Genomic DNA, 12,252 nt, shown 5'->3' on the forward strand with positions numbered 1-12,252 from the left:
TGTTGAGTAGTTTAAAACAATTTTATTATCTTCATTTATTGGTTTATTTTCATCATTCTTCTGTCTTGTGTTAAATAGGAACAAAAGGAACTTGTATGTATTAACTAAGGTTAAGTGAGTACAATTAAGGTAGGGTGTTGAGCTAATTTGATTAATTTTAGATAGATATTCTAGAAGTAGATAATCTTTGATCTTAAATTAGATCACCTTTTATTTAAATGGCTTAATAAAGACAATGCTTTTAGTATGATCTAATATTTTTGAGGCTTGGGTTCAAAACTCATCTACTCTTGACAATATTTCTGTTATATATTTGTATATTTTGGAATCTTTCTCATCTTAATCCTTGTAAAGCATTTATTGCTATTACATCAACTATAGCCCTCAACTGTTTCCTGGCAATTTCAAGGTTTCTGGTATTGCCTTCCCAGCAAGTATATAAACTGCTCCAGGGCAGCAACAGCACACAGGGTTCTCTCTCATGATTCATCACCACAGGGTTGGTACACCTAGCAGCCAAGCACAAACAAGGTGAAAGAACAGACCTGATTGCCTGAGTAGCAGCTCTATCTGAAACAGAAATTTCACTAACACCAATATATAATAGAAGGTTAAAGCAATAAAATATTTATGAAACTATCCAAGTCCATGGTGTTTGATTACAATTCCTGCTCACAGACTGCCTTGTAAAAGGACGTGTTAAAGATGAAAGAAAACCAAATCCCTATTAATCAGTTACAAAGCTAGAAAAAGCCAGAGAGAAGAAGGCTGGGGAAAGAATAATATTCTTATTATAAAGATTTTCAAAGGGTCACTTGTAACTTCAACCTCAAACCTAGAATTTTCAGAGGGCTCAATAGCCATTTAATTCAGTCATTCAAATATTTATTGACTACATATCATGTTAAGCACTGTTCTAGGCATTTGGTATACAATCATAACAAATCAGGCAAACATTTTTGCCCTCATGGAACTTGAATTCTAGTTAGGAGGAAGAAACAAACAAATGGATACACAAATAGATAAATGAAGATATAACATGTCAGAATTGCTATGAAGAAAAATTAAGGCAGCAGGAAAGAGGGTCTGGGCCAAGTTTGGGAGATTATCATTTTAAATAGATGGTTAGCAAAAGCTTCACTGAAATGGTAACATTTGAGCAAATGGGGGTCTGAGATAACAAGCCATGAGGATATCTGAGAGAGAAATGTTCCAAACAGAGAGAACCGCAAATGTGGAAACATTAAGCCAGAAGGAACCTGGCTTGTCCAAGGAATTTTTAGAGGATACCACGGCAAGACCAGGATGATCAAAGGGTAGTTGTCAAAACTGAGAATACAGGGTCTATGGAAATAAAGAAGAGAAAGCTCTTGTAGGGCACTGAAGGCCTTTGTAAACAACTTTGATTTTTCCCCTAGTGAGATGAGGAGCCATTGGAAGGAATTTTGAGGCAAGCGTGAGACAATTATTTCGAGCAGAAGAAAACGGCAAAAGCTGAAGTCAGCTGAGGTTAAGAGAAGACTTTTTTTAGATGAGATGAGAGACATTATGGCATGCTTTTATATCAGTAAGCAGAATCCAGGAAAGAAGGGGAAAAAGGTGAATGAAATGTGTCTAAGAAAGTGGAAAACTGTCATAGTGGTTACTGGGACTAGCAGAGAGGGAAAGAGACCTAGTGTATATTGGAGAAGCTATTCTTAGGACCCTGGAGAGTTCACTCACAGTACCAGGAGAGAAGGCAATGTGTATAAAGCACAGGTACAGGCAGGTTGATCAGGCAGTGAGCCCTGAGAGGGTATAAGGACATTTTCTTCTATTGGTTTCATTTTCATCTTGGAATAGAAGGCAAGGTCAGCTGAGAATGACAATAAAGGAAGAGGTAATGGGGGTTGGAGTAGAGGAAGACAACAGGCCTCACACAGGGCTGCAGAAGGCAACATACGGTAGTGGGAACAAGCAAGGTTCATATTCCATCTCTGTCATGTATCAGCCATGTGACCCTGGGTAAATTTTTTGTTCTCCCTAAACTCTAGTTTCCTTATGCAAAATGGAAAGACTAATAGTTTCAGTATCACTACTTGTAGACAGGATGAAAAGAGAGAATGTAAAAGCAATTTCAACATTACTTTATGGCAAGCACTTAGTATATGGTAGCTGTTTGCTGATATGAATACATTAGCAACTCAATTACTTATTAATGGATAGGTTGTGATATTTTATTTCTACTCTCTTTGCAGGAGGTTTGTCCTCACCAAGCTTCGAGTCATCCAAAAAGGTGCATTTTCAGGATTTGGGGACCTGGAGAAAATGTATGTACCTAGCACTGCTGTGAGTGAATGCCTCAAGGGGGCTATAGGGAGCAACCTCAGACCACATCTAGTATGACTATCTGCACTTAGTAGCCGAACTGACATCGTCAGCCAAACTTTCTGCATCTCCTCACATTTTACTGTGTTACCATGGTTCCTAAATGATAGTGTGGAGTCTTTCACTGAGGCCATTGAAATGAGCAAAAGAGCAATCCAAGCAATTTTCATCATTTCTCAAATAAGGGGTTGCTCCCAGAGTACCTGTGAATGGAATTTTCATAAACCAAAGCCTCTTCTTTTCTGCAGACATCCACTCTCTTTCAGAGATACTTTCTACCATTTATGATTAATTTTTAATTGACAGCAGGACTTAACATCTATGCTGTAGAGATTCTCTAGACTTCTTGTTTCCAAAGTATGCATGCAGGCAAGTAGTAATTGATATATAAGCATTTCAAAGTACTAGGAAAGTTTACAGCACTGATTAAGATTTCCTTTGAAAAGAGAAGCCTCTTTTGTTACTGCAAACATTCAGTTCACATTGGGCTAGTTTAATTTAGAGTTTTCCCAAGACATGGTTTTCTCAAAGTGGGGTGCAATAGTAAAAGAGCAAATCCTCCTACACTTAAAGTAATCCTCCCTCCCTTTGAAAGCTCTTGGTATCACCTCCTGGGCATTCAGGGCCAGGGAAATATGTGCTTCTCTGCAGTGAGACAGCCAGAATTCAGGACTTTAATGCCAGTAAGTATAGCAATGAATAGACAGAGTATATACAGAAGGGAATGAAAGCAAGGCAAGAAAGAAAACCTTTAGTTCATGTGTTTCTTTCTTGAAGTCATTAACTTTATCTTTTTGGTTCTTTTATATCCCTTTAAGAATAGTACTTCCTGAAGTTTGAAGAAGCAAGAAAGGAATCCAATAACAAAAGAATCACAAAGTATAGAAGATGTCATTATGTTCCAGCAATTAAGCCACCTGCTTAAAAGAGGGTGGTCAGAATCCCGGTTTCAGTGCTAGTTTTAATATAAAATTACTGCATAACCTCGATTAAAGCATTTTGTCTTTCAGGGCCCTGGTTTCCTCATCTGTGTATTAAGAGAGGAGTTTTAAAAAGGGGCTTACGTGATTTCCAATTTCTATCCCCATGTTGCAGAGAGCCCAATTTAAGACCTGTAATCTTCCGGGTTTACCTCATTGAGGACATTCAACTATCACAGGGATTAGAAGATGGGGATACTAAACCTGAACAGAGTTCACAAAGGAAACCAGGGAAACAGTAGAGTGGGAGAGCTTTATGCTCAAGATGTATTCGCGATTCCCTTGCCTGGAGCTAACATAGACTAAATGACTATTGGATATCCCTGTGTCCCTAAACATCACTATAATTACATAGAATTCTAAAGACAGGCATTTCAGATGTCACAAATAAGCTACTTTAATCAAGTTTAATCCAGCAAGTGTGAATGACCCCTCATTGGGTATTCAGTATCAGGCAAACCTTCCTGTGGCAATACGAATGGTTGAGCTGAGCTGACATATCAACAATCCAAGAACCACAGCAGCTGGCTCAGTAACTCAACTTGTTCAGACACAGCTTGTACATTTTTACCTCATGTCTTCATTAATCATCCAGAACTGGCACAGTGATACACCAAAATAAAATTGATCTTGTTTTTTTACCCTTTTTATACCATAAGGCTTCAAAGCATTTTCTAGCAGAGGGCCCAGCACTGAACTGAACCTGAGGAGACTTGCGTATTCCTCAGTCTCCATGCTCACCTTTGTCCATTGTCTTACCTTACACTCTTGGTCACCAAGAAATTCTCATCTCCTTTCCAGACCTATCTCCTTCACTTGTGTTCTTCCAGTTGTTAATCAGTTTCCTGAACTTAATAAATATTGGCCTTTTCTTCAGTATCTCCCCCTCCACAAATCACAAAGTCCTTTTCATTCATTCTGCACATGTGACCAACTTTCACCTATCCATATTGGAAAGAATAAAAGAAAAGTATTCTGTATAAATTCCACCTTCCTATTCTGCTCCCTTTTTCTCTCTTCCCCATCAAGACCACTGTGTTGAAAGAGTTGCCTACATTCACTGCCTCTCTATCCTTTCTTTTCAATCACTTCTTAGCCTGCCCACTCGCTATTTGGCCAAACATTCTTCAACACTATTAAATTATTCTATCAAAGATCTCAAAAATACCATAGTTACAAGATCCAATGAATTCTACTTTATCCTCTTCTACTTACCTTATATGTAGTCTTTAAATTTCATTAACCATTAATGTCATTCTTCTCAATGCCCTTTCCCCACTTAACTTCTGGGATACCACAATCTCCTGCCTCCCTATTAACCTCCCAGATTGCTCCATATCCAGTTCTCTTCATCTCTCTTGTTCTTCAACTGCCCTTCAAAAATTTAGGTATTCTAGGGTTCTATTTTTTGGCCATTTTCTTTTCTTCTAGCTCTACCCTTGAATGACCAGTTGTCAGATAATGTCTTATTACCAGGGTTCCTAAACTTTCATCTGCAACCTCCACCTCTCTCCTGAGGCCATAATTCTTGTTTTGAATTGGAAAGATGCCTAAACATCTACATCTGAGTGAACTGCAAATACCTGGAATTCAACATATTCAGAACTAGCTTATCTTTATTTTTAAATTTCTCATATTCCCATATTGCCCAGTGAATCATGTCACCATCTGCCCAGGTTCCCAAACAAGGAAAATCCAGTCTCCCTTGACTCAGGTGCATTCTCTATCCCTTATGCCAAGGTGCTCCTCCAGTCCTACTGACTGCCTCTCAGATGTACTCTGATATCCAGTCCTCTTCTCATTCCTGTTGCTATTAGACCCAAAGTCTCATCATCACTTACATAACCTACTGTATGAAGCTTCCATGCCTATCCCAGCTCCAATCTTCCTGCCACTCTGCTGCCAGACTTGCACTGTTTAAATTCTCTTGCAGAAGAACTTCTAGGGATCTTCCTTGCTGCAGACTTAAGTCATAAGTTCCTGGCACAGAAATCAAAACCCTTTATTTCCCACCATATGCACTGTGTACCTTACACTCTCACCAGGTGGAATAATTTTCTATTCCCCAAGCACTATTATTACCAGACATCATATTGCATATTTAGAATGTGACAGCTTGTTCTTTGGACAATGTCTGGCACATAAAGGGATCAAAAATAATTGCAGGGGAATGAATCAACAAATAAACAAATGAACAAAATATACTTTCACACTGTTCTTATGTAGATGCTGTCCCTCTGTCTAAAATTTCACTTCATAAAATCCTGCTTCCCATTCAGGGACCAGATGAAATGCTTACTTTTCTACAGAACTTTTCCAGAACTTTCCAAGTTCTTCCAAACCATAACCCTGTATTCATAATATTAACAGCACATTTATCAGACTGTACTCAGAATTTACAGTTTCTCAGATCCCTTGGTTATTCTTTAAAGCCAAGATCAGAATGTAGAAACGTCGTACTGAAGTACAACACCAAGTCCTGTTGTTTTTACCTCGTTACACGTCTAACCTATCCACCCATCTCTTTCTCCAGCTACCACAATCTTTCCCTGGTATCTTAGTCCGTTTGTGCTGCTATAACAAAATACTGCAGACTAGATAATTTACAAGGAACAGAAATTTATTTTCTTACAGTTATGGAGACTTGAAACTCCAAAATCAAGTCTCCAGCATCTGGTGAGGGCTTTCTAGCTGAGTCCTCACATGGTGGAAGGTGGAAGGGCAAAAGGGGACAAACATGTCCCTACATGGCAGAAGAGCAGAAGAGCGAGAACCCACTCCCAAAAGCCATTTTTAATGGCAACACTAATCTATTCATGAGGATGGGGCCCTTGTGGTGTGGGCCCTAAACCACTCTCAAAAGGCCACATTTCCCAATGTTGGAGTGGAGATTGAGTTTTAACAGCAAATTTGGAGAGGAAAAAAACATTTAAACCAGAGCACTTGTGTAACTGCAACAGCCTTCAACTTGTGCTGTCCCCATTTACCAGCATGCTCTTCCCTCTCCCTCATCCATTTTCAACATAGAGTAATATTTTCTAAATTCGTAACTGATTATGTCATCTTCCATATTTGCCCCACCATGCATGTGCAAACACACACACACACACAGACACACAAACTCTTCATGCCTTACCACTTTTTTCTTTTTGTTCTTGTTCCAGTTTTTTCTTTTTTATTATTTTTTAATTGACACATAATTGTGCATATTTATAATAATTGTAACACATAATAATTGAGTATAGTGTACTATTTTGATACATATATACATTGGGTAATGATCAAATCAGGGTAATTAACATATCTCACACCTCATATATTTATCATTTCTTTGTTTTGGAAACATTCAAAATCTGCTCTTCTACATATTTGAAAATACACAGCAAATTGTTGTTAATTATAGTTGCCCTATAGTGCTATAGAACACTAGAACTTATTCCTCCTATTTTGCTGTACTTTTATATCTATTAACCAATCTTTTGGTATCCTCTCTCCCACATAGACTTCCCTGCCTCCAATAACCACTATTCTACTCTCTGCTTCGTTGAAGTCAGACTTTTTTAGCTTCCACATATGAGTGAGAACATGCAGTATTTCCCTTTCTGTGCCTAACTTATTTCACTTAACATAATATCCTCCCAGATTATCTATGTTGCTGTGAATGATAGAATTTTGCTCCCTTTCATCACTAAATAGTATTCCATTGTGAGTGTGTGTCACATACATATACATATATATAGCATTTTCTTTATTCATTTCTTTATTTGTGAACGTGTAAGTTGGTTCCATACCTTGGCTATTTATAGTGCTACAATAAACATCAGAGTGCAAATAGGTCTTTGACATATTTACAGCACTGATGAAGATTTCCTTTGAAAAGAGAAGAATCCTTTGTTACTGCAAACACTCAGTTCATATTAAGCTGGTTCAATTTAGGGTTTTTCCAAAATATGATTTTCTCAAGCCAGGGTACAGTGGCAGAAGACAGAGCAAATCCTCCCACACTTAAATTAATCTTACCTCCCTTTGAAAGCTCTTGGTACCACCTCCTGGGCATTTAGGGCCTCTCTTTGCATTTGAATACATACCCATTAGTAAAATTGCTGGATCATATGGAAGCTCTACATTTAGTTTTTAGAGGAATCTCATACTCATACTATTTTAAATAATGGCTGTACTAACTTCTATTCCCACCAACAGTGTAGAGGAGTTCCCCTATCTCTACATCCTTGCCAGTATTTGTTTATGTTTTTGGTTTTGGGTGGGTTTCTGTTGTTTTTTTTATAATATCCATCTTCACTGGGGTGAGATGAGACCTTATCATGGTTTGATTTGCATTTTTCTGATAATTAGTGATGTTGAACATTTTTTTCATATGCCTATTGACCATTTGTATGTCTTCTTTTGAGAGATGTCTATTTGACCCATATGATCATTTTTAAATTTGATTATTAATTTTGCTGTTGAGTTGTTTGAATTCCTTGTATATTCTGGATACTAATCCTTTGATGAGTAGTTTCCAAATATTTTCTCCCATTCTGAAGGTTGGCTCTTCACTCGGTTGTTTCCTTTGCTCTACAGATGCTTTTTAATTTAACATAATGCCATTTGTCTGTTTTTCCTTTTATTTCCTGTGCTTTTGAGGTCTTCTCCATAAAAATCTTCACACAGATCAATTTTCTGAAGAATTTCCCAATGTTTTCTTCCAGAAGTTTTATATAGTTTCAGATCTTACATTTTAGTCTTTAATCCATTTTGAGTTGACTTTTGTATATGGTGAAATATAGATATCCAGTTTCCTTTTCTGCATGTGAATATCCAGTTGTCCCAGCACAACTCATTGAAGAGATTTTCCTTTCCCCAATGAACGTTCTTAATGTCTTTGTTGAAAATCACTTCACTATAAATATGTAGGTTTATTTCTTTTCTGTACCACCTGCATATGGTTTGGTTTTTATGACCATAGCACGTTGTTTGGATTACTATAGCTTTGTAGTATATTTTTAAGTCCTGTACTGTGATGCCTTCAGCTTTATTCTTTTTGCTCAGGGTTGCTGAAGATGTATATTCTGCAGCTGTTGGATGAAACGTTCTGTAAATGTCTGTTAAGTCCATTTGGTCTGAATTGCAATTTAAATTTAATGTTCATAATGTTGATTTTCTGTCCAGATGATCTCTCCAGTGCTGACAGTGGGGTATTGAAGTCCCCAACTATTACTGTATTAGAGGCTATCTCTTCCTTTAGGATTAATAACATTTGCTTTATACATCTGAGTGCTCCAGGTTTGGAGATAAATATATATATATAAATATATTATATTTATATTTATATAAACATATATAGTTATATATAACTATATATAACTACATAGTTATATATAACTATATAGAGTTATATATAGTTATATATAAATATAGTTATATATAAATAGTTATATATTATATATAGTTATATATAATATATAAATATAAATATATATAAATATAAATATATAGTTATATATAGTTATATATAGTTATAAATATATATAATTATATATTATATATAGTTATAAATATATAGTTATATATAGTTATAAATATATATAATTATATATTATATATAGTTATAAATATATAGTTATATATAGTTATATATATTATAGATATATGTATTTATTTTTATATATCTAAATATATATACATTTAGATATATAGATCTGTATATCTAAATATATATATTTATATGTATATATGTATTTATTTTTATATATCTAAATATATATATATTTGGAATCATATCCTCTTCCTGAATTGATCCCTTTATCATTATATAATGTCCCTTTTTGTCTCTTTTTACAGTTTTTGACCCATAGTTTCCTTTATCTGATGTAATCATGATAGCTACTCCTGGTCAGTTTTGATTTCCTTTTGCTCAGAATCACTTTTATCCATCCCTTCACTTTCAGTTTATATTTGTCTTTACAGGTGAGAGGTGTGCTTCATATCAGCAGCATATACTTAGATGCTCACAGCAGCTATGGGGGCAGGGTCCCAGGCTTATGGTCTTGCATACCTGTTATGGCACCTGGGTCTTGAGGTGCAAGTTTGCTCTCCTTGGCAGGATTAGATGTAGGTTTCCCATGAAGCCAAGATTTGTGACTCTGAGGCACCCCCTAGCAGCTTGGGTTCAAGGTGCCACGTTGTAGTGGTGATTATGCCCCTGAGGAGCAAGGTACAGTACTACCTTGATCCCTCAGAAGAAGGGGTAATCTGGAGGTATGGGCAGGGGGAGAAAGGTATGGATGCAATTTGAGAACCTGAGCCAAATATACCCAGTGGCATCTCGCAGGAGATGAGGCACTTTGCAGTAGTGACCATAGACCCTGGAATGGTGGGGCTTAGCAGCATTCTAGACTCTTTACAGCCATGTGTAGCAACAGCAAGTATCCCAGAATGGCAAAGCACAGCTCTAGTTTGGGCCAGGGGGGAGTGGGTACATCGATGACTGCACTCCCCAGGGAGAGAGGTATCTCAGAAGCCCAGAATAGGGCTCCAGGGAAGCAAGGTACTAGAGGTATTTGGCATACAGGGTGGAGTATTTCAGTTCAGCCACTTCTCTCTTGCCTGGGCGGCAGGATACTATAACAGCTCAGCCTTGGAATATGCAGCTGTTCAGCTTGGCCAGGGCATTGACTTCCCAGGGGCAATGTGCCACTTCAGCTCAGGCCTGTGGGATGTGACTGTTCTGGGCAGCCCAAGCCCCATTTCCCTGGAATGCAGAGTGTCACATCAGCTTAGGTACTGGGGTGTGTGACCACCCTGGCTGGTCAAGGCATCATTTCCTGGGATGCAGGGCACAGTTTCAACTTAGGCACTGGAGAGGCATGACTTCTCTGAGTGGTCAAGATAATGTTTTCCCAGGATACTGAGTTTTTGTTTTTTTTCCTTTCGCTAATACCTAGTGGGATCATATGGTAGTTGTATTTGCAGTGTTTTGAATAACCTTTTTATACTGTTTTCCATAGTGGCTTTACTGTTTATAGTCCCACGAACAATGTGTAAGGGTACCTTTTTCTCTGCATCCTCACCGGTATTTTTTTCATTTAATAACCATCCCAAATGGTGTGAGATGATACCTCATTATGGTTTGATTTGCATTTCTCTGATGATTAGTGATGTGGAGCATTTTTCCATATATGTGTTGGCCATTTATATGTCTTATTTTCAGAAATATCTGTTCAGATCACTTGCTTATATTTTAATCAAATTTGTTTGGTATTTTTTTGTTTGAGTTTCTTATATATTCTGGATATTAATGCCCTGTCAAATGAGTACTTGGCAAACATATTCTCCCATTTTGTGGTTGTCTTTTCACTATATTGATTGTTTCGTTGGCTCTGCAGCTTTTTGGTTTGATATAATCCCCTTTATTTTTGATTTTGTTTCCTGTGCTTTTGATGTCTTATTCATAAAAACTTTTCCGAAACCAAAGTCCTCAAGCATTTCCTCCATGTTTTCTTCTTGCAGTTTTATCATTTTTGGACTTATATTTAGGAATTTGATCCATGTTGAGTTGATTTTTGTATAGAATGAGAGGTGAAAGGGGGCATCTGTTAGGTTGATATAAAAGTAATTGCAGTTTTTGCCATTACTTTCAAATAGCAAAAATCACAGTTACCTTTGCACCAGCCTAATAGTATCAGTCTTCTACATGTGGATATCCAGTTTTCCCAGCATCATTTATGAAACCGTCCTTTCTCCAGTGAATGTTCTTGGCACCTTTGTCAAAAATCAGTTGGCTATAGATACGTGCATTAATTTACGGGTTCTCTATTCTGTTCCATTGGTCTATTTGTCTGTTTTTTTTTTCCCCCAGTACCATGCTGTTTTGGTTACTATAACTTTGTATTATATTTTGAAGTCTGGTAGTTTGATGCTGCCAACTTTGTTCTTTTTTGATTAGGCTTACTTTGGCCATGCAGGATGTTTTGTGGTTCCGTACAAATTTAAATTTTTTTTTCTATTTCTGTGAATGACGGCATTGTTGTTGGCTGTTTTATTTTATTATTACTTTTTTAATTTTTAGAGACAAGGTCTTAGTCAGGCAGGAGTGTGATCACGGCTCAGTTATGGCTCACTGCAGCCTCAAACTCCTGGGCTCAAGTAATCTTCCTACCTTAGCCTCCCAAGTAGCTAGTACTACAGGCATGTGCCACCATACTCAGCTATTTTTTTATTTTCTTGCATAGATGGGGATTATGTTGCCTAGGCTGCTCTTGAACTCCTGGACTCAAGTGATCATTCTGCCCCAATCACCCAAAGTGCTGGAGTTACAAGTGTGGGCCACTGTGCCTAGAACTGCATTGGTATTTTGATAGTAATTGCACTGAATCTTTAGATTGCTTTAGTTAGTAAGGTCATTTTAACAATATTGGTTATTCACATCCATGAGCTTGGGATGTTTTTCCATTGGTTTGTATCCTTTTCAATTTATCTCATTAGTGTTTTGTGGTTTTCCCTGTAGAGGCCTTTTTCCACCTGAGTTAAATTTATTCGTAGGGTTTTGTTTTGTTTTGTAGTTTTTGTAAATGGAATGGGCTTCTTTATTTTTTTTTCAGGTAGTTTATTGCTAGTGGATAGAAATGCTACTGATTTTTGTTGGTTGATTTTGTATCTTTCAACTTTACTGAATTTGTTTAACAGTTCTTAAAGGTTTTTTTTAGGTGGGGAGGAGGGTGTTGAGACAGAGTCTTGCTCTGTCACCAAGCTGGAGTGCAGTGGCGCGATCTCTGCTCACTGCAACCTCTGCCTCCCGGTTCCAGCGATTCCCCTGCCTCAGCCTCCCAAGTAGCTGGGACTACAGGCATGCACCACCATGCCTGGCTAATTTTTTGTATTTTAGTAGAGACAGGGTTTCACCATG

The 12,252-nt window shown here is 37.3% G+C and overlaps 1 protein-coding gene across 2 annotated transcripts in view; it reads left to right on the forward strand.

The window, feature by feature from the left end:
• FSHR (follicle stimulating hormone receptor) overlaps positions 1-12,252 on the forward strand; it is a 199,246-nt gene that overhangs the window by 85,045 nt on the left and 101,949 nt on the right. For both annotated transcript variants that reach the window (XM_003822692.4, XM_055107993.1), the window contains exon 2: positions 2,238-2,309. In XM_003822692.4, coding sequence (XP_003822740.1) covers positions 2,238-2,309 — 72 coding nt within the window. The remainder of the gene's footprint in view (positions 1-2,237; positions 2,310-12,252) is intronic.

This window comes from Pan paniscus, chromosome 12, assembly GCF_029289425.2.
Source record: "Pan paniscus chromosome 12, NHGRI_mPanPan1-v2.0_pri, whole genome shotgun sequence".
In the NCBI taxonomy this organism is placed as follows: domain Eukaryota; kingdom Metazoa; phylum Chordata; class Mammalia; order Primates; family Hominidae; genus Pan; species Pan paniscus.